This window comes from Polypterus senegalus, chromosome 4, assembly GCF_016835505.1.
Source record: "Polypterus senegalus isolate Bchr_013 chromosome 4, ASM1683550v1, whole genome shotgun sequence".
In the NCBI taxonomy this organism is placed as follows: domain Eukaryota; kingdom Metazoa; phylum Chordata; class Cladistia; order Polypteriformes; family Polypteridae; genus Polypterus; species Polypterus senegalus.
This window is the reverse complement of record NC_053157.1, coordinates 77,797,100-77,821,646: the sequence shown is the minus strand read 5'-3', so window position 1 is coordinate 77,821,646 and position 24,547 is coordinate 77,797,100. Positions and strand designations below refer to the sequence as shown.

Below are 24,547 nucleotides of genomic sequence, written 5' to 3'. Positions count from 1 at the left end.
ACACTACATAACAATCACAAAAACAATGTCTTTTATCTGTGTTACCTCATTTTACATGGTAAAAGAAGAGACATACAATTATAAATTACAGTTTATCATCTACATTCAGTTATTGAATTTACAAAAGAAATTTTTAGGCTTGAGCAGCATACAAGGGGTGGATGGAAGAGTATTTTTAACAGTTATTTATTGTGTTTTTTTAATAAACACATATTTTTGCTAATTTAAAAATACTCTGTCATGCTAATACAGCAGGTTTAAATAAAACTGGAAAGTTATAATAACCAGGCTGTCCACAACTATAATCATATAATGTCTACACATCTTCGTTACTTACAGTGATTGATTCTAAACTGACAGGACATTCCAAAGTGGATCATCAGGAAAATACATTATTCTGTTAATATTTTTTTTTTTATTATTTTAATATACTTTATTAATCCCCGAAGAGAAATTGCCTTTTCACATGACCTTTTCTTGGTGGTCAGAGCGCAGGGTCAGCCATAAACATTACTTCATCTGAATTTGAATCTAGGAAGAAGTATTTTCAGAAAGAAATTGACAGATATATCCTTTGAAGTATGGTATTGGTTTAAAAATATGTCAAGGTCACAGGAATGATGGCATTTTATGTATCAGGTTTTAACTTGTATAAGCAACAATGACAAAGTAGTAATAATCAAGATGAAAACAGAAAGTGTTCACAAAGCATTAATTTTTGTTTTTGTGCAAATGGTAAACTGATACATAAAAAACAAGTATAAAACCAAAATTACATTTTATTGTGGTAGGAAGTTTTACCTCATCAACACTGCTAACTTTCACTGTTAGTTGGGAAGCGTAGCCCATTTGCAGCAAAGAAGAGCAGAACTGGGTGATCGATGGACTGTATATGTAAAAATGACAGAAATTAATTAACATCCTATAATACAATTCTGTCACTGTATTTTTTCACAGCAAGCCATATAGTGAATATATAGAAAAATAAGCAAAAAAGTGTTTCACTGACCAACTGTCCAGTACTTGCAGGAATGCTAAATATTCTGGGTGCTAAATGCAATTAAGCTTATACTAAATTAAATTCTGGGTGTTCAATTATTGCTAAAAGAAAGTAAACTGCTCAAAAAAATGAAAGGAACACTTTGAAAACACATTAGATCTCGATGGGAAAAAAAGCATGCTGGATATCTATGCTGATATAGACTGGGTAATGTGTTAGGAATGAAAGGATGCCACATTGTTTGATGGAAATGAAAATTATCAACCTACAGAGGGCTGAATTCAAACACACCCCGAAGTGAAAAAATGATGCAGCAGGCTAGTCCATTTTGCCGAAATTTCATTGCTGCAACTCAAAATCATACTTAGTTTGTATGGCCCCCACATGCTTGTATGCATGTCTGAAAATGTTGGGGCATGCTGCTAATGATGGTGCCTTGGGTGATCTGCTCCCAAATCTGGACCAGGGCATTACTGAGCCCCTGGACAGTCTAAGGTGCAACCTAGTGGTGCCAGATGGACCAAAAAATAATGTCCCAGAGGTGTTCTATTGGATTTACGCCAGACGAGTGTGGGGGCCAGTCAATGGTATCAGTTCCTTCAACCTCCAGGAACTGCCTGCATACTCTTACCACATGAGGCCGGGCATTGTCGTGCACCAGGAGGAACCCAGGACCCACTGCACCAGCATAGGCTCTGACAATGGGTCCAAGGATTTCATCCCGATAACTAATGGTAGTCAAGGTGCTGTTGCTGAGCCTGTAGAGGTCTGTGTGTCCCTCCATGGATATGCCTCCCCAGACCATCACTTACCCACCAACAAACCGGTCATGCTGAACGACCTTACAGGCAGCATAATGTTCTCCATGGCTTCTCCAGACCCTTTCACATTTGTCACATGTGCTCAGGGTGAACCTGCTCTCATCTGTGAAAAGCACAGGGCACCAATGGTGGAACTGCCAATTCCGGTAATCTATGGCAAATGCCAATCGAGCTCCACGCCGCCGGGCAGTGAGCACAGGGCCCACTAAAGGACATTGGGCCCTCAGGACACCCTCATCTGTTTCTAATTGTTTGGTCAGAGACATTCACACCAGTGGCCTGCAGGAGGTCATTTTGTAGAGCACTGGCAGTCCTCATCCTGTTCCTCCTTGCCCAAAAGAGCAGATATCGGTCCTGCTGATGGGTTAAGGACCTTGTACAGCCCTGTCAAGCGCTCCTACAGTAACTGCCTGTCTCGTGGAATCTCCTCCATGACCTTGAGACTGTGCAGGGAGACACAGCAAACCTTCTGGCAATGGCACGTATTGATGTGCCATTCTGGAGAAGTTGGAATACCTGTGGAACGTCTGTAGGGTCCAGGTATCACCTCATGCTAGCAGTAGTGACACTGAGCATAGCCAAATGCAAAACTAGTGAAAAAACAGTCAGAAAAGATGAGGAGGGAAAAATGTCAGTGGCCTCCACCTGTTAAACCATTCCTGTTTAGGGGGTCATCTCATTGTTGCCCCTCTAGTGCACCTGTTGTTAATTTTATTAACACCAAAGCACCTGAAACTGATTAACAATCCCCTCTGCTACTTAACTGATCTGATCGATATCCCAGAAGTTTCTTTGACTTGATACTATACTCTGATTAAAAAGTGTTCAAGTATAAAAGGTTAAACAATAGCTTTGTGCTTGTCACTGCTTCCTATGCTATTTTCATGGGCTTAATCATGTTGTTGGCAACAATATCACATGACTTTGCAATGGTGTACTTCGTGACATCATCACACCATAACTATACAAGTGGGTGGCACACTAAGTACTGCATTATAGTTTGGACCATAACTTAATTCATTCAGGCTGGCTCCACATCCTTTGGCAGCATGAATCCAGAATATCAATAGTCATAACCGAGAATGAGCTAGGCAAATGAGGACACATATAGTCAAGAGGTAGTTGTAAAGTGCATTAGTTCCTTTTATTTTCCCATCAAAACAAACTGTCACAGGTTCCAAACCCAAAGTGTAAATAAGTGTAGTGCAGTGCTCCTTCAGCAAATAAGCAATAAATATTTCCATTAAACGAGGTTAAAATTTAGGGAGGTATTCCTTTAAAAACATAAGCTTCAGTGCAACTCTCTAAAATTTGGTGACTCCAATCAGGACCTTACAGAGATAAGAGATGCCCACTGACAGGTGCAGTCAACCATCAATCCTGGCTCAGGTCCCCATCTCCAACCCCTTGGCATTGATGGGGCACCACACCAAGTCACAAACACGTCCCTGCCATCACTCCTTCAGCATCTACAGGAGACACTGCATAATGGGCTAATCCTACTCCCCAGCATCAATAGGAGTGCTCTCCTCAGCCCTGTCATGCCACAAGCCGGCCACACACATTAAGAATATTATTAGTTTCAGTGGATGAGCTCAGAAATATTTGCAGTAAAAAAATATAAATAGTTAACAATGGTCTGTATCAATATTTAGTTAAATTATGATATGATTATGTAGAAAAAGGCTGATCTTTACTGGTAAAATGCAAGTCTTGTATTGTGGACAATCATAAAAGCAGTTTGTTAGAGTATAGACTACATAAAAAATGTTCCATACAGTATCATTTATCTGTATTAATCAAATTATATTAAAAAAATCAGTATAGTAGCTGTCCTTATAGATGAAACAAACAGGCTAGCAGCTGAGCAATTTATCAGGAAAATAAAAACACAGCATGTGCCTAGGGTATCTCTCCACTCTTTAAGGCATACAGTATACCTTCCACCTGAATATTGGAGAACTGAGAAGCACAAACAATTTTGAATTCTTAATTGGAAAAAAGTCTTTCATTAAAGTAATTTTAACTATTCATTAAGCAGAAGCTGTTTTTTTGTTCAAAATAATTACTAATGAATGTTCAAATCACTTGAGTTTTTTTTTTTTTCACCCTGCACCTACTGACTTAATACGAGAAAAACCCTCAAGCGGCATGACATACCGTTTAGCTTTGTCTTGATGTCCTGTTATGTAAGATATGAAGCTTTTTGGGGTCTCCCCCTATTTTTGCCCAAAATCATTTTTAGACTATTTTTGCACCATATTATGTGAGTGAAATTACACACTTATGATAAAGTGTACACCAGTAAGTGTCTTTTACCAAAAATGATCAGAAGGTCAACCCCTAATGAGATATGAGGCACCAAAGTTACTACTTTCACAAAATTCTAAAAAAATGAGAATTGGTAATATACGTACTATATATATAGAGTATTGCTTTATGCTATTTCAGGACTGCTGATTGTAAATATAACATTCTTTTTGTTACTTGACTCTTTGCCCTCACACTCTAAGAGACACTACCAAAATGGTTAAAAATGACAAATTTCAACCATAAGCATGTGGGGTATTGTTAGACTTTTCCAGGTTAGTGACTATGAATATGATTTTTTTTGGTTAGTAAAGAAAAAGAAAACTATCACTTTAGAATTAATTAACAATAACCTCTGGGAAGTCAAACTGCATTACTCCAGAGGACAAATAAAATCAGCAGATAGCAAACTCTCCCGTGTCTGTATTCCCGTGCTCCCCTGTGTCTGTGCTTACACTCTGCCAAGCACAGAGATTAAATTACAAGCCTATTTTGTATACCCACATGCCAGATGCTGATGATGGAAAATGGAAACTTATTAATAATACTTAATGCTAACTTCTCTACAAGCATTTACTTTTATTTTATTTTAATACTGTTTATCAAAGAAATTACAACCTGGTGCATGCTAGTGCCCCCACATTGTCTTACCTACTTGCCACTTTTGTCTATTCATGCTAGCAACCTGGTAAGACTGTCACATCACATAGTTTATTGACAGTAAAGAACTTTACAAAGGCTTCCCCTTGTGCTTTTAAGAGAACACAGTTAGACAAGGAATGAATAATCCAACTTTCTGGCCCAGTACTAGCAGTTAGACAGAAACATTGGCTTAAGCTTTCATCCATAAACTATATTAATTTGCCTCAAAACAAATAACAGCAAGTACAATGTGATACATAGAATCATACAATCTGGGTGGGTTCAATATTAAGTCACATTAGCAACAGCAAGACACTGGTAAACATTCCCAGGTGGCTCAATTTCATAGTTGCAGAGTGTTCTCCATCAAAAATGAATAGGAAGATTTATTTTCAAGGATAAGTCGGGGTTCCCTGAAAGTGTCAGTTTTTTTTAAATGACAGCAGCTCCCAATCCCTTGTTGCCCACTGAGCATGTAAACAAGACACCCTGTTCCCTTTGCAACATGTTCTCATCTCTGCAAGCAAGGTATCCTGGCATTTACAGTAAACCAACACACATATATAGTATGTGGCAAAAAAAAAAGGAAAATATCTGAACAATATATTTAAAATGATAATTGTGATTTATGAACCAAATTGGGTTAGCATACATACAGCTGAGTAAAGAAAGTTCTTTCAGACAGGGAGTGATTACAGCAGGTGCACTGTGCACAATCAGGGAAATTAATGCTATTTGGGCCTTACAAGAGCACAGTTCATATATGACATTTTCAAATGGTAGTTACGAATAACTGGCATGTTTCATAACAAAGCTCACTGAGTATGCAAAATACGTGGGTATTTATAATGGTGAGGTACTTCTAGAAGCCAGAAACTACCTGCTAGAAGAATGCCTCCTGCACTTTGTCAAAATGCACATACTGTACAATGATTAGCATTCCCCACTGAAGAACTGGATACTGCTCCAATGGCTTGTCTTCGGCCTGGATGTGTATGTATAAACGATTACACTGCATTGCATACTGGGAGATAAAACTGCATTTTAAAGTAAGTTGAAAATATCTCTCCTCTTGTACCATATTTTTCTCATCTGATTATTTCCTCCATGGTTAATAAATGAGTATGTATGCATGACTCCCAGGTTTCTTCTAATTCTTGCAAAAGCTCTTTGCTGGGAAAGGGATTAAATTACTTTTACTTTCTAGATATCATCTGAAGAGAATGGTCAAATGTAAGAGTCAATCAGAGAATGGAAAAAAGCTTGTTGTAATATTAATGATTTTCAGTCTAATTTGAAGAAGATACTTCCACTGGGAGGATATTCGACTCCAGTACCTCAGGTCATTGTTTGTTTGAAAGTATGTTTGATTATAACCATACAATGTTGTCAGTTTCTTCATATTCAGTTTCCCAGTGTCACAAATCATTAAAAACAATCTGAAGATTTTGTGACTCAGGGTACATGACAATTTTACAAAAAACAATCATTCTAAGTAAAAATTGCAAAGGTCACACAAAGTTCCTTTTCAAATAGAAACTTGGGCTCTTAACAAGTGATGTCTGTTTGAGAGTTGCAATACATGCCAGTGTAAAAAGTTAAATCTTATCCAAAATAAATGCATGCACTAAATGAATCTTCTGCATATAGGATGGTTGGTCGTTATACATCCGTCAATCATTTATTGCATTGTTCATCCGAGTAACTGTGTGAGAATTTATGTATGTTATATGTTCAGCTGCTATTAATTTTCTGTTCTTATTATACTTCTTCATATTATTCATATTATATTTCTTCATGTTATTTTAAAAACTCATAGAACTGTTATAATTTTTTTTCCAGTATGTATGACGATTACTTTAGTGGATAATAATTTCCACCCCTTATTTATGTATGGTATTTATTTGTTATAGGATGTGTGCTTTTTATATTATTTGATGGTTGTTTGTTGTACTTGCACTGTTTACAGATGTCGCTTTTACAATTTCATTGTACTGGTACAAAGACAATAAAAGCTTTCTAATTCTAATTCTTATTCTACAGCTCTGTTCCGTTATACTGTCTGATTAGATTTTGGTGAAAATTGAGTTATGGACTGCAAACCAGACTCTGCATTAATTTTGCTGCAAGGGAAAGGGGCATGCCTCCATGTAAATTACTTTTCTCTATATGTATTTATGTTTTACTTATATTCTAATGTGTGACCTTTTTATCACAAAGAATCTCTTTGAAAATCTGTTTTAATAGCTTTTGTATTCTGCAAAACATAACTGTGGATTTATTTAAAACTTAGGTCATTCTCATGCTAAACAGCTGGCAAGCCTATTAGTAACTGATGGTAGACCACATGTCCCTTATTTAGACTTGATTACATTTTTATATCAAGAGGCTTCTTGACTGCATGTTGTTAGAGTAGACACTGTATTCCCCTTATTGTCTGACTATATAAAATGTAATCATGAGACATCTGGTACTCTTCTACAGAAAAAAGAAACAGAAACCAAAGCTGGAAGAACTGATGTTCACTGTTTCACATGTGCTGAAATGATGCTCATTACAATTTGTTTAGCAGTGCTTAACATAATATGTGGACAATAACATCAAAACAAAACAGTGTTATTAGCATTTGTTGGTACTATGGTTTCAGCACATTTTTCATGAGTTCATATTTCCATCCATTCATTTTCTGAATCCACGTTTTGTGTTTCCAATACATTCTTAGCACAACTATAAAGAAATGGTTAGAAAGCTTTCAACATGAAAAACAAACATTCTAAAGTGAAAAGGATGGAAAAAAAACTTAAATTGCAATTAAAAAATTGGTGAAACAAACAATATTGATCAGTAAGAATAGAGGAGAAATCATAATTATGTTGGTGTTAGGGTCATCTGATATTATGAACCATGTAGGCACACTACTTGCCAATAAAATATATCCCTAGCTAAAATGATAGAAACAGATTAAATGAAACAAGCTTTGGGTGCTCCAGGGCAGGGTACAGAAGGGAGCAACAGTGATGAAAGGTAAAACAGAAAAAAAGAAGAAAGCATTTGTAAAGATGTAAACTTGAACCACTTCTTTTTCAAAATTATTGTTCCCCCAAAATAAGTTTTTAGAGTGAGCTGCCATTTGACACCTTATCTGTTCATTTTATAATTGCTGTTCGTAAATGTCCCTTTTAAACTAGCTCAAAAACTATCAAATAAAGTACTGGAAAACACACTAATTCAATATTTTAACAGATAAAGGTTTAGGGGCTTGATGTGTAAAGCCTTGCATAGAATTCACACTAAAACATGGCATATGCACTAAACAGAAATGTACATATTGTCACGCTTGAGTAACAGATTTGCAGAGAAACAGAGGAGGTTGTAGAGACAGGAATTTTATTCAAACACTGCAAGCAAACATAAGTCTCTTTCAAAAGTTTAAACGTGCTCCTAGACAGTTTCGTTTCACAATTAAAAGTATGCAAACATATCTTCCTCTTTAAAGGAGTGCAACTCAGGAGCAGGGAATGTCAGAGAGAGAGAAGCAAAACAATTCAAAACTGACTGGTGCTGTTCAGGCTTTTAAGTATGCAGTGTACTACTGCACGGGAAGCCTTTTGCATGACAAAGCAACCACAAGTAAGCCCAGCAGGTAAGGGAGCAATGTGAAGGTAGTCTGTCAGTGTTTTTAGGAGGGGTTTTCCCAGGAGGGTCTATATCCTCTAGGGGTGCAATCAGCCCCCGTTCACACCCCCTCCATCAGCTTTATTCACATTTTCGTAAATCAAGCAACTCTCCAAACAAGGTTCAAACAGGCGTAACAGGACATCGGCATTAACATGTTCAGAGCCAGGTCGATGCCTGACTGTAAAACTGTAAGGTTGCAAGCCCAAAAACCATTTCATGAGACGAGAGTTTGTATCTTTCTGATGATATAACCATTGAAGTGGAGTGTGATCAGTCACTAATCTGAAATTTCGACCCCATAAGTAATAATGAAGAGCTTCCACAGCCCATTTAATCACCAAGCACTCTTTCTCAATAGTCAAATAATTGTGTTCCCTAGGAAGCAATTTTCTGCTTAAATATGTGATAGGGTGGTCTTCCTCATCAAAAACCTGGGACAGACTGGCGCCTACACCAAATGCACTTGCGTTCATCTGTAGAACAAAATACTTAGATATGTCGGAATTTCACAAAACCGGATATGAAGATAAAGCAGTTTTAAAATCACAAAAGGAATGTTCAGAAATTTCTGTCCATAAAATAGGGCAGTTTTTCCTGCCTCCAGTAAGTTCTGAAAAAGGAGCAGCCCTGTTTGCAAAGTCAGGGATGAATCTTCTGTAATAACCAACAAGCCCAAGAAAAGCACATACCTGTTTCTGCGTTTTTGGACGTGGGTAAACAAGGATCTCTTCCCTTTTCTAAACTGTGGCCGAAGTAAACACCTGCCCATGGACTAACCCAAATAATGAGTCTCAGACATACCCAATTTACACTTCTTAGTGTTAGCTGTCAAGCCAGCCTGTCTCAGGCTTTCAAGGACAGCCTGAAGACATTCTAAAAGCGTATGCCAATCATTGCTGAAAATCACAACATCATCGAGTTATGCTCCAGAATATTCAGAATGAGGATGTAAGATCTGATCCATCATACGCTGGAAAGTTAGAGGTGCCCCATGAAGACCAAACGGGAGTAAATTCATAAAGTCCATCAGGAGTCGCAAATGCTGTTTTCTCACAACTGCCAACCTCAAAAGGCACCTGCCAGTAAGCTTTACATCTAGTGTTGAGATATAGGACATGTCAACACTGGGCTTTGGATAAAACATCAAATTTAGACACCTTATGCACCATCTTGCTTTGGGACTAATACGACCGGACTAGACCAATCACTTTTACTTTCACGAATTACACCCAATGCCAGGATCTTCTTGACTTCCTCACGCACAATATTCCATCGTGCTTCCGGGATCTGAAACGGATGCATCTGCACCCGAACACTGGGTTCTGTAGTGATTTTGTGTTCAGCAAGGTTAGTCACGCCTAGCAAGTCTGAAAAAACATCAGTGTTCCGTTTAATCAAAGATAACAATTCAGTCTTTTGTGAGTCAGTCAAATCATCACCAATGGCAACATTGGTCTGAGAGACAGCAGCCAAGGAAGTGTAAATCCCCTGTGGGTCATGCCACTCCTTTAAGAGATTAACGTGTACAATCTGGAATGGTTTGCGCCGGCCTGGTATTCTAACCTTGTAATTCACCGGTCCCATACGCTCCTCAATAATGGCAGGGCCCTGGCATTAAGCTAGGAATTTGTGTGGCTCAGACGGAATCAGTACCAAAACACGATCACCAGGGGCCACATGTATAAACGGTGCGTACGAACGTTTCCATGTTCAAATCACAATGTATAAAACCTAAACTTGGCATAAAGCCACGCACATTTCCACGGCAGCTCATACCCTGTCGTATGCAAGTTCTCCGCTCGGCTCTACAGACTGGTGGCACACAGTGTCAAAGCAGTGCTACTGTTCCTGTGTGGTTTATCTTTCTTTCTCAGATCCACATCCCTGATGCGGCTTTATAAATACATATTGTGTATTAATTCAATGCATCTGATTGTAATTAACCTGTAACAATATAATGGTCCACAGAATGGTCAAACTATTCTAAATACCATAGCTGCTTTAGCATTGTTACTCTCACTGCACCTTCTACTTCTTCTTTCAGCTGCTCCCATTAAGGGTTGCCACAGCGGATCATCTTTTTCCATATTACTCTCACTGCACCACTTGGAGCAGCTGATCAGAAAGAGAATTATCGGTATACAGCATCAAGCACACACTGCCTCAGCCATGCTTTCTATTTGAACTGCTTCTCACAAGGCAAATGCTTCAAAACCTTTCCTGTACGGACTTCGTGGTTCAGAAACAATTTCATTCCGAGGGCTCTAAACGCACTCTATCAGTCCATTAACTGCTCCTTGTAGAAATATTTGTACTTATAAGTACAATTACCTCACTGTAAACGTGCAATACAGTTATATTGCACAACCTGACCCACTTCATAAAGCGCGTATTTACATATGATGACGATATCATTTTTAAGATGAAATGCAGCAAAATATGTTTATTATATTTTACAGATAAAACTTTAACTTCGCTACTCTAGCAAGAATCTGGCGCTCCGTTCATGGATTGTTCCTGCCTTGTACTTTATTCTTCACCGGGACTGGCGTGAAGGATTGAATAATTAAACATGTACTACGATGATATTTCAATGTTCCTTAAAAGTTTTGAAGAATCATCGTTATAAACTTACAGATGGCTTAACGTCTATTACAGAGCTGATTGTGTGGCAATTGGGTATTTGGAGAAAGAAAAGGAAGGACAGGAATTAAAGGTTAGTACGTCTGAAAGAGACAGTACCACGGCAATAAATTATTTCACTGAAGGTCGCGCACAATCACTGTGCCACCGTGTTCCCATGTTTAATAACATGCTTTAACTCCTATCATCATGAAAATGATATCACGTATACATCTCAGTATTTTAGTTATTCAGAGAGCTGTAATGTCACGAATGTAATGGATTCTGTGTCCTGTCGGAGGAAGAGAAAGACGGTTTAAGAAGCACGTAGTGATTCACACACATAGAGCACATAGAAGATCAAATACAAAACAAAGTATTTAACGTATGACTGTAGTTATGATGGGATTTGAGAAACTAGTAAATTAAATGATTTTAAGATTAAGTTTATGATGTTCTACTTTAATGACAAAATAAACTACGTGATTAAAGTGGAAATTTCGAGATTAACGTTGACATTTCATGCCTTTTCCCCACTGTGTGCCTTTTTTTTTTCGCTGTACCCTAATAAACTTTCATATGACACTCAGACGGTGGGTTATGAATTGGCTTTTCATGGCAACTTTGATATGCGACTTCTTTTTTATTTCGGGCACTATGCGACTTTGTGAACTTGAGCTTTTGTGTTTCTCCGACACGCTATGTCACTCGATCAGCTTCCTTTTCTTGTTTATACCACTGTTTAATCCAACAAATAGTATGTTTTTCCTTTCCTCCACTTGGTATTCGCTGAAATTGTTCTATTTTTCCTCGTGGTTTTGCCATTGTCTTTTCACAGAACGCTGAGCTTTAGGGCTACTTATATTGATTTACATATTCAAAGAGGCGTAATTCTGGGAGGAATTGGGGTGGGACAGCAGGTGCATGCACGGTGTTACTTTTCACGCTTATTGGGATTTATGTAGCGGAAGAACTTGGAAGTATGCGTACGCACAGATTCCTGCATCTGGATTTTTCTGTGCGTACGCAAATTCCCGCTTTTGTGCTTACGTCATGTTATAGTGTGAGTTCTACGCATTATACATGAGGCCCCAGGTTTGAATTCACGGAGCTTACAGTGCCTATTGTAAAGACGTTTCTGAGTTTCCTGAAAACGTCGCTGATGCTCCACAGCGATAGAAGAAAGCTTAGAAATTCTATCTTGCAACGAAATTACCCGATCTGCAAAGCTCAGTCCATGAGCTGTTGTCTCGATTCCTATCCATTCCTCTCATACAACATCCAGGATGCCTCGTGGGCGCCTGCCAAATAACAACTTGAAAGGACTCAAGCTAGTGGACGCCTGTGGATAGTAAACAGTGGTACTCAATTTCTTAATAACAAGGCTGTCACATGTTTCATCATGTGAAAAGTAAAAGGTGTGCCCTGATCAGTTAAAAATTCTCAAGGGATGCCAATACGAGTAAAAATCACGCACAGAGCTTTGCCTACAGTTGAGGAATTGGCCTTTTTCAAAGCAGCCACTTCCGGATATCGTGTTACATAGTCAACCAACACCAGCATATATTGATACCCATCTTTACTCTTAGGAAGAGGACCTATAATATCTAATCCCACCAGTTGAAAAGGGACTTCTAGAATAGGCATAGGACAAAGGGGAGCCCGAGGAGGTTTATAAGCGAAGACGATCTGGCAATCAGGACATAAAGTACATAATCACTCAAAATCTTTTCCCATATTCAGCCAATAAAATCGTTTTGATAAACGATAACTGGTCTTATGAGCCCCCAGGTGCCCTCCCAAGATGTGAGAGTGGGCTACCTGCAAAAGAATGTCCCCATGTACTTCAGGTACAACCAGTTGTTCAACAAATTCTCTTATTAAATGATCTGAAATCACTCTGAAAAGGCAGCCGTCTTTTTCTAGAAAGTGCGGGGTTGCCAAACCCCTGGTTTCACGCCCTGAGTAATAAGAGTCACTAGCAGAGAAAGCCTTTTTTTAATGCATATTCTAATGACATGTCAGCATGCTGCAAGTGCACAAAATCCGACTGCTCGCTAATGCTTGCTTTGTGTTCAGAGGCATTTGCAAGTTGAAAAGTTGTAGATGGGGCAGCCTGCGACTCTGGGAAATTGTGGGTGTATTCCTTGGTCTCGCTGGAGAGATCAGGTTCAATATCTAATCAGGGCTCGAGATCTTCCCCGACCGCCACCAGTTCTTCTTCCTCCCTTCCGCTAAGCTCGACAAGTGCTCGATGACTGGTGTCCGACATTCGGTAATTAGTCTAGGAAAAAAGGCATTCCTCCTGCCAGCAAGGGCCAGCAAGGGCCAGGAAAAAAGGCATTCCTCCTGCCAGCAAGGGCCAGGGGCAGGAGTTCGAAACAGCAGACCAGACTTTAAAGTGACAACCCTTATAAGTCAAAGGAAGAAGCAATGTATGATGTTGACAAGTAACGGCCCACTTTCATTTGTCCCATCCCAACAAAGTCACCACATTATCAGGAAGAGCAGGAATTGGATCATCTGGGCAAAACTGTCCAACAAAGTCATGTACGTGTATAGACTGAGCTCCCATGTGGTAGCATGACAATAAGACTGAATATTTGAGCACATATATGGCTGGTGATTCTATCATACAATGTGACTAGTTGCTTGCCCATAATTTCTAAAAATGAATACAGTAATCCCTCACTATATCGCGCTTCGACTTTCGCGGCTTCACTCCATCGCGGATTTTAAATGTAAGCATATCTAAATATATATCACGGATTTTTCGCTGGTTCATGATTTCTGCGGACAATGGGTCTTTAATTTAAAGTACATGCTTCCTCAGTTTGTTTGCCCAGTTGATTTCATACAAGGGACACTATTGGCGGATGGCTTAGAAGCTAACCAATCAGAGCATGTATTACATATTAACTAAAACTCCTCAATGATATACGATGTGCTTCCCCGAGCGGATTGTTTGCTTTTCTCGGTCTTTCTCTGACATTCTCTGTGCCTGACGGAGGGGGTGTGAGCAGAGGGGCTGTTTGCCTAGAAGATATGGACGCTACTCTAAGAAATGCCGCTTTATCGCGGTGGCCCAAAAGCATGTATTGATTTTTTGATTGTTTGCTTTAATCTCGCTCTCTCTCTCTTACGTTCTCTGCTCCTGACGGAGGGGGTGTGAGCAGAGGGCTGTTTGCACAGAGGCTGTTTGTTTAGAAGATACGGAGGCTACTCTAAAAAATGCTGAAAGACTACCTTCACATTGCTCCCTTCTTTGCGGCTGCTTTATCGCGATGCTTATACTTAAAAGCCCAACAGCACGTATTGATTTTTTGATTGTTTGTTTTTCTGTCACGCTCTCTCTATCTCTCTGACATTCTCTGCTCCTGACGGCGCTCGTTTGAAGAGAAGATACATTTGCATTCTTTTAATTGTGAGAAAGAACTGTCATCTCTGTCTTGTCATGGAGCACAGTTTAAACTTTTGACTAAAGGGTGTTATTTCATGTCTAGAGGGCTCTAATAATGTTAACAGGGTGGGAGAGTTTATAAGGGCTTAAAATATATAAAAATAACCATACAAACATATGGTTTCTACTTCGTGGATTTTCATCTATCGCGGGGGTGTCTGGAACGCAACCCCCGCAATCGAGGAGGGATTACTGTATGCCCAGAAGTACAGTAAGCATGCATAAAAGCTCTACACATGTTGTACAGGTCACGTAAGCCTTGCAAAGCATCACGGGACATTTGGAAAAAATGTTAGCCTAAACAAGCTTCAAGGCAAGTTTCCAGGAAAATATTCAGTGAACAAGGTCTCCGGCAAACACAGCATATTTCCTGCAAAAAACGTTTTGGAGAATTTCATAGATCACATTCTTGATGACTGATGACTAGACAGTTCTAACAGGTGTCAATGTAAATAAAAAGAGGGTAGTGGTACCAAGTGTAGTACAGGCTATGCATGTAAATGATATCACAGAAGTAATATTCCTCAAGGACACTCCAGCAATAAAGTTAATGTGGGGGAAGTGGATGGATAGAGTTGCATTCTGTGCATACTGTTGCATACTCTGTGAAAAACAAATATGTTTTGTATTGAACAATTGTTGTCATTGTTGTCTACAGTAGATATTTAAACCAGAAAAGCAGACAACATGCGCAGCTGAGATGACATCAGGATATTTTGGGGAGATGATGACTCTAAGACCAACACAGGCTATTCCTTTAAGGTGAAAATGAAACTTCACAGTAAGTATCATTGATTGTGCAAATAATTATGAGGATTTCCTAGAAAGTAACTCATGTCCATGATTTGAAAATTCTATTATTTTACTGGTTCTCTGCCTATTTTACAGTGAGGTAATTTCTGATTACCTGAACAGTAAATTCAGACAAAGATTTTTTTTTTAAATGTTATTATTTACATTCTCATTTATTTTCTAGTTATTCAATTTATTTAAATGCAGCCTCACAGCTGCTGTAAAACAAATTCCTGCTTAATCAACAGTCACTTTTCATTTAACGAAAATGAACTGCGCAAGGTTTTGCAAAGTATTATTGAAAAGGATCAACCAAACTTTTGAGGTTCAGGATAGTAGTTAGATCACCTTCTTCCTTTCTTTAAACCAACACATTAAATAATCTGCAATTTACCTGTTTTGTATTTAGGGCCACGTTAACTGTTATATTTTTAGAATACACTATGCCATCACTTGTGTCACACATTCAACCTCTGCATGGCCACATACCATACACAGGATGTGTAACACACACTTTGTTCCCATATTTAAGAAAGTTGATTGAGTGCACTATAGTGCACAATCCTCCATGTAAAATGTCAGTAAAATGCGGCACTGTTACATTATGACCTCTAATACATAATTGGCAAAAGTTGAGACTGAAGCACAAACAATGCACACAAAGGCACATCCAAGCCTTTTATATGAATAAAAAGAACACTGACATGCTAGTGCAACTTATGTTAAACAAAATCACAAAACAAAGTAAAATATTTAATAAAAAAATATACCTTCAATTAGCAAGTCACTGTTGTTCAGTATTAAATTACAATTAAAAGTTCAGAGATACAGTATATTAGTACTGCATACTGGTAACAGTTTTCTGTGAAGCACACTTCTTTAAAAAAATTAACTTAAGCTAACGAAATCTGTTTTACTTTTGTGTATTACATTATTGCCAAAGATGTACTGTATTTCCTGTGTGGAGTCTGCATGCACACCTCACTTAGATTTACACCAGACACTCTCAGATTTGTCATTGTGTCTTAATCATTTACTAGGGCCAAACATTGTGTGTGAATAGAGTGCTAACTCAACCAGGGCTGGTCCTGCCTTGCATCTACACGGCTAAGGTAGATTCTATCTTTGTCATAAGCAAAAGCAAAAATGTTAATTGGAAGTCGTGGAAATGATATAGATTTATAGGTTTCTATAGGCATTATCATCATGTGCTCAGTGTACAGTGAAATTCTAACCTGCATGTGCTAATCAATTAATTAAGTGTACTGTAATTACCTTAATTACCTTAACTAAAAACTTACCTAGAGATTCTCAAAACACATTTCTCAGTTTTATTTTAAATATGATATTACATTGGTGTAACATAAGCTGAAAGTAATCATTTAAGTGTCACATAAACCTTTAAATTGTGTAAGTTGCTTTCTCACAATTTAATAGAAAAGCTTAACTCATGAAAGCATAGGCTCCTTCTAACAGACTTGCAAAAACTGACTGCCAGCTACGCAACAGCTCTAAACTAGATTTCAATTTCCAGCTTGTAGCATGAAAAAACCTTGATATTTTTACTGTGAAAGAGAGAATTTCTCTTTGAAATCATCCTATCAGATGGTCCTTAGTAGCTAATGAAGTGAAAAGATAAATGCTGTTTATATATGGTTTTGTCATGATTATTTCTCACATATAGAAGCATATTGTTCATTGGTTAGGAACATAACTCATTCATTAGAGATTTAAAGCTATAATACATTGATTAATAATACTTGAGCCCGGACTCAGATGTTGGATAACTTGTTTCTACTTCTTTATTAACTATATCACATAATGGGCACATTCATAGCTTCACTAGTAGACTGATGGAAGGCTAGCTTTTTGTGTGATCTCTGAATGTTCTAAATGTGGTCACATATATTTTGACTATGATATTATGCAGAAAGATTTATTGGCAAGCATCATTTTTCTAGTTCTAAGTTTTTTTGAGCACTCACCCTAATATCGCTCTGTATACTATTTAATAAGATTTTTTTGTATCCCATTTTTACAAAAATGGATTCAAGGCAAAACAAAAGAGTTTTCAGACACCTTATTTATTCATTATTTATTTATTGGTTTCTCCGAAGGATAATATTTATATTTGAAAAAATATTTAGATTTCAAAAGACAATATAGTACTATACAATGCAATAAAAAAAATCCAAATAACATAGTTTAAAAATAACATCCAGAGCAAACTTGCTTTGACTATTGCATCAACTGTGTATAATGAAACCAATTGGTGACTGCATAATGACCAGTGCTGGGAACTTACAACAGCTACATTTATACAACATTTTTTATTGTTGTACAAAACAATTACCTATTTCTTTCTATGTGATTAGACTTAAATAAAAAATGAAAAAGTTTATTTACAAAGAACATAAGTGGTTCAAAGAGCTTGGATCTAATATAGAATTCTCTATTTGTAAATAGTTATTTTAAGATAGTGGCCACAGACAAAAGGGAATACAAAAATTGAAGTGAAAACATGATGAAAATATAGAGACAGATCTTTAAGTATTTGGACAGTGACATCATTTTTATAATTATGACTCTGTACACCACCATAATTGTTTTGAAATAAAGCAATCATTATATGATTAAAGTGGAAACTTTTAGTTTTAATTTAAGGGGTTTACCCAAAATATCGTATGAGCCTTTTTAGGAATGACAGCCATTTTTTCTGCATAGCCCAATCCCCCTCCCTCCCCACACACACACCAAAATTTCCTGGGGCACAAAAGTATTTGGAAAAAGTAATATAATCAAAAATATAATGATTTGTTTCAATATTTCATTCAGAATTCTTTACAGTCAATAAATATCTGAAGTCTGGAACCCATGGTCATCTCCAAGTGCTGGGTTTCCACCCTAGTGATGCTTTTCCAGGCCTTTACTGTAGCTGTTTTCAGTTCCTGCTTGTTTGTTAGCCTTTCTGCCATTAGTATTGTCTTCAGCAAGTGAAAAGCATGTCCAATTGGGTTGAGGTCAGTTGATTGACTTGGCCATTGAAGAATATTTCACTTCATTGCCTTGGAAAACACTTAGTTTGCTTTTGCTGTATGTTTTGCCTCATTGACCAATTGTTCTCTGAAGCTTTGTCCTATTAGTTTTGAAGCATTTGGCTGAATCTGAGCAGATAGTATAGCCCTATACATTTCAGAATTCATCCAGCAGTCATATCATTAATAAACACTAGTGAATGACTTCTATTCACAGCCCTGCATGATTATGCCATAATACTGCCTCTACCAAGTTTCACAAATGATGTGGTATTGCATTCTTGTTTTATTACCAGCTATCTGTAGTCAGTGGTAACTTGATCTGCCACACTTTTTCCCAACTCAATGAGCCCAAAGCTCTGCCAGCATCAGACACAGCAGTCTCTCACCTGTCTCTTGCTCCCTCACCACGTCTCCCCCAATGCTGCAAATTGAACTAAAGATCTCTGAAGAGCCAAATTATTTCAATATGGGGGACTGTGGCACTCTAAATTGGACAGTAGGTCTTCTTTTCGTCCTGCTCCTGACATCAATGTAACGCTGGTGCCAACTTCCAGAATGGACTCTTTTGTTCTTTATATGGCTTTTTTAGGTGGCGTGCTATCCTTAAAGGGACAGCTTGTCATTGTAAGCTTGTTGACTTCATTGGTAGCCTGCTGGTGATGGAATACCAACTCATACAATGGGTGACTCATCATGGACTGATGTATGTTGTCAGCGCCATTACAGTATTAAGAATTATGAAAGTTATTTCCAGTACAATAAATCAAAATAGTGTTAAAGCTTATTTAAAACAGTTCCACTTACCTATTCATATAGTATGTTTTTCTGTGTGCTGGGGGGCATAGTTGTATTCATACATTTTCACATTCGTGGGGGTCTTCTGCCTTAAAACTTGTGAATATGAAGTGGTTACGGTACTTTCTTTCCTTAGCTATCAGATATGAGCATGACAAAGCCTGACTTTTTGATGGTATCAAAGGCTCTATTATTGCAAAAGACATAACAAATCTGTGCATCTCAGGAAATATGATTCCTGGAGGAAAAAAATAATCTGATACACACTCATTAAATTTTAATAGTTGGAATGTCACAGGTGTAAAGTATGACCTGAAAAACATATACAATTATAGTTTTACACACACAGTATATACAGTATAAATATATGTAAAATTTTGTGTTTTTTGGTAGTATTATATTATTCTGAGAATATCACTGTACTTTATACACTTTGTACTTATGTATGCTTCACTTTAAATAAATATCAATGAAACCATGTTCAGGCAGGATAAATTAAGCGTTCAATTGTTTGATAGTCGTGTGTGAACTGCTGTAATTTTACTTGAAAGTTCTGGATTTTTTTGCATTGCTTTGGTTTTGAATCTGATTGAGCACTGCTTGAAGTAAACCTCTTTGCGAAGAGATACATAAGCTTTAATTATTGTTGTTGTATTACTAAAATGGCTACTTTATAATAAATGGCATCTTGTTAATATGTAAAATATAAGTTGAGCTATTGTAAAATGTGAACAGAGTAGTATTCCGTGCACATTATATAAATATAGCTGTTGTTAAAAGAAATGGTAAAAATAAATAAATAAAATGTAAGAGTTAAGCATTGACATTGTGATGTGAACTTTGCCGTTGTTGAAATGGAGACTCAATGAGGATATTTGCTGTAAGAAGCATGTATCAGAATGTCAAAATTATAAACAAGTATAAAATTGCTTGTTAAAGTTAAATTGCTACTGGACAATTATCTAAACATTCTCAATTAAATTGTACTATTATATGTATTATATGTACTACCTTCTGTATCTTTTATGTACTATTTCTGTATTTAATAATTAGTATAATCTATACTTGTATTTTACATAAAAATGTGTTCGTAGCACTATGTGCCCACACTCAGTTATAACAGCGTTATACAAAAATAAATAAATAAATAAAAAGAAGAAGAAATCATGATCTAGGTGCTTCCATGGGCTGGAAACCCCAGTTTATTTCTTATCAAATTAAGTATACATAATGAGTATTTTCACTAGGAATTCTACTTAAAAGACTAATATTCTTTCAATCTAAATCTTTTTTGAGAAATAACACTAGCCTTAAACACTCTAAAAACTACATAATTAAGCTGCTGTATATATGATATTATTCTGCTGCTTTTCTCAAAATGAGAAAAACAAAGCATTTGATTATTTGGTATATTGAATCTATAATGGGAAAACAACTGTCAATAATAATCAAAAAGGCAACTGGTGAAGTAGAGTAGAGAGACATATCACAGTGCTATGAGTGTTTAGAATTCAAGAGAGTAAAAGGCACTGGGGGATGGCATAGGGTATCTTGGTATGGAGGCAGTAGAGCTAAGGGGTGTTAGACATGATAGGATTTTGTGTAAATCATGACATTCTTAGTGTGTTCCTCCCTTGGCGATCCAAAATAAACCCTTCTCTCTATATTTTTTCTGTCTTGTCTGTTCCATCTAAAGAAAATATGGACAAAATCAATGTTTTCTATGTAGTACAAGAAAGGAGATAGAGACTGTTTCCGTGCTATGCAATGTGTGCTTGTAAAACAAATGGCCTACATGCTGGTATCTCTCATTGCTATAATTAGCAAATGAAATACATAAAAGAAAAGATGGGGTGAATTAAAACAACATCTCTCTTAACCCAGGCTCCAGTCCCGGCCAATATGTGAGCCACCTGTAATTCCAAAATATTAAAATGGCATACATTTTCTTACACGTAGAAAAGATGGAAAATTATTTAAGAATTCAAAAGAAATACCTGTATTTGTTTTCTCACTTCATTGGGTAGAACATAAATTATGCATGTTACTAAAGACCAGCATAATTTAAACTACCTGAAATCCAAGATTAACCATATGCTCTTATGGAATTTCACATTTTGTGATTTATCATAAAAGTAGCATATTGCTATTGACTTTAGAATAATATTACCTTTAGTAAGTTATTCAATGTACAACATACATTCTCTTCATTTACCCTTCTGACAAGATAAATATCATTTAACAGTCATATTATCACACTTGAAACAAAGTGATTCTACACATATGTTAGGCTCCATAATATTACTTAAAACAACTTGATTAATTTTCTTACCACTTGTCCATTCTGGGGATTTTTATGTGCATAAGGTGGTCCTCTGATATGATTCCACATTTGTCCAGATGTCATTGCAAACACAACACACTAAAAAGAGAAGGAAAAAATATTAACTAGTCCTTTTCATTTAAAGTACAAAATGTTGAAAAATATGAATTGTGTTACTTTATATGCAAGCAATATTTGCATCTGCTTAAAGTAAACAAATAATTTAATATTTATAATATAAAGGTCAAGTACAAAAACCATGAGCCCAGAGTGAGTTTTGGGAATAATATCTATCAAATAAAAAAGGCACTAGTTTAACATATGTGTAATGTTTGTTTTATTTTTCAGCCAACACATTTATGGATACTTCATACTTTTGTTTAGCTTTGTAAAATGATTTTCTTTGCTCCATAAAACATATCACAAGTGCATGTGTTATTCACAACCTGTGAAGCCAAAGTATATTGCAACATCATTAGCAACAAGGTAGTATTGAAACCAGAATGGAGGTTAGCCCATTGTAGGACATAGATGTTCATACCAGACCTGCCTATCTGTAAGATTCAAAAGAAAAATGAGTGTGCCTTGAGAAAAGACCCACACTAACATGGGAAGAACATCATATAGTGATTTTGTCGGGATTCAAAATCTGTCCCAAGATCTGTCACTGTGTTTTTATAAATCATTTTAATTCATTTAATCAGCCTTTAAGTAAATTAATAGTTGTAGGTTTGCAGCGTTGTGTCATAGATATAAGGCTGCTCTCGCAACCCTTTAATCATAATTCCCAACTGAATTTATCTGTGCCTAACAAATCAGGGTTAGAAGAATACCAGAAACTTTAGCAAGGGATATATTTATTCAAACCATTACTTGGCATCTAAAAGTTACATGACCATCATTTCTGGAGTTTTGGAGACTAATACATGTCTTAGTTATATTTATTTTCTGCTTCAATGTGTTTTTAACATTGTAAAAAACTAATTATATTCTCCTATGTTTTGTATTGTTTTTCTTATGGGCCTTGCCACTGTGAGATCATTTTGTTGATTTTTCCTAGGACATTGCTAGGCAAGATAGACAAGAGTTCTGGATGTATGGCATCCTTACAGATACAACAGTATAAAGATTAGCATTATACACTTCTAGTTGTCCAAAACTGGATTCACTTTAAAACTTTATCAGTTATTCATTATAGTCAATTTTTGACTTACACATTTTTACTTCCCTTTTATTGTGATTAATGTCTAGCAATTTGGCTGTTTTTGCAAATCTTTCATGCTGCTGTTGCATATTTTTTTTGCAATGTTTATTGATTCTGCATTACTTCCTAAACTTTGTTTACTTGATTATAATCTTCCAAGTACTGACCTTAGCTTGTAGTTTGACGTTTCCAAACCATCTTCCGATTCTATTATTTTACAAAACTGCTGCAGTCCTATACAGTCAGTACAACTTAAGCCCTTGATGTGTAGGACACTAATAAAACCCATTAAAAAGTCCTTGGCCCAATTGAATTTCACCTATTTAAACAATGCATGACTCTATAATGAAGGTATAAATCTTTACTAAGTACTTCCTGACAATCATTCTTAATGGAAGAAGTATCTGATGACTGGAAAGTTGTCAGTATGACTTCAATCCATAAAGAGAGGAGACAAAATGAATCCCAGGAAAGGTATGTAAACATCAATCAGAAAAAATCTAGAAGAAGATGTCTATGAAAATAATACACTAAGTAACAACCAATATTTATTCCTAGAAGATACTGATAATCAAATCTATTTTCATAGTGTATACAGTACATAAATCTACCAGTACTTTCAGTAACATTATTGTTTCTGTTTAAATAATTTCTGAATTTTTTTATATTTTCTGACCTCACCTTATATCCACAAATTTCTTATATACAATATTACACTTCTATAATACAATATATAGTATAAACACAAATGATTAAAGAAAACCTAATTAAAATATTTGCTTACCAGTGCTGCCATTGCCCATCCAGTTTTGTTGTATATAAACTCCAGATTATTTCTTCGTAGGTAGAGTAAGCCACCAACTAATGACACCAGAAGAGCCAGTGCAATTGTACCTGAATAGTTTGGTGGTCTAAACACTCGAATCTGAAGTATGAAAAGAAAGAAAGAAAGAAAGAATGAAAGATTAGTGAGGCTGGCTATATTTTAACAACATTGTAAAATAAGAAATTATTAAATGTTTTTAAGTGCATCATATAAATACGTAAACCTAGGACTCTTTATATTTCAGTAAGATTTTAAATATTCAATATGTCACTTCTCTATTTTAACTGGTCCAAATTTACTTGATGAAATAATTACCTTGGTAGTAAAAGTACCCTTTGGAAGTTATCATAACCAAAATTTTGAAGATTTTATTGTTGATGAGGCTTTGGAAAGTGAATGGATTCTAGCCTTTTTTTAGCAGTTCTAGAATTTTGAGAAATATACAGTATAGTCATGCCATCTGCACATGACAGTAAGTTTCTTTTTTGTTTACTAGTCTGATTATTTTCCATTGACTTAATGCATTTTAGCATTTCCTTTGTTCTCTGTTTATATTCATTCTTCAATTTAAACCACTAGAGTGTTTGGGGCCATGCCAGCAGTTTGTTCTATATGTTCACAAAGAGAGTGGAGAAACTATCTGGCCTTTTCTGAATATTTCATATACAAGGGAATCCCCTACAAAGAGTCTTGAATAACAACTCCAGCACATCTTGTCAGGCTGCAAGATCGCACTTTCCCAGGGGCGCTACAGATGGCGCCACGACCAGGTCCTGAGGAAACTGGCTGAGGTGCTGGAGGGGCGTCGACAGGGCAGCACAGGACCACCACTATCAGAGGACTGTACCAGCTTCGTCACGCGAAGGGGAGCAACAAAGTTACACCAGGCCAAGAGAGATGTTGAGGCCTTTTTCCCCCGACCAAGAGTGGAACATGAGGGTTGACCTCAACAAACAGCTGAGGTTCCCCACGGAGATAACAACTACATCTCTCCGTCCAGATATTGTGGTGTGGTCCACCAAAGTAAGATCGGTGC

General features: G+C 36.8%; 1 protein-coding gene across 1 annotated transcript in view; it reads right to left on the bottom strand.

Annotated features, from left to right (window-relative positions):
- Positions 1 to 24,547, bottom strand: part of tusc3 (tumor suppressor candidate 3) — a 532,092-nt gene that overhangs the window by 214,150 nt on the left and 293,395 nt on the right. The window contains exons 5-6 of the mRNA XM_039750910.1: positions 23,470 to 23,610; positions 21,491 to 21,580 (exon numbers count right to left, since the gene is read on the bottom strand). Of these exons, the coding sequence (XP_039606844.1) occupies positions 21,491 to 21,580; positions 23,470 to 23,610 (231 nt within the window). The remainder of the gene's footprint in view (positions 1 to 21,490; positions 21,581 to 23,469; positions 23,611 to 24,547) is intronic.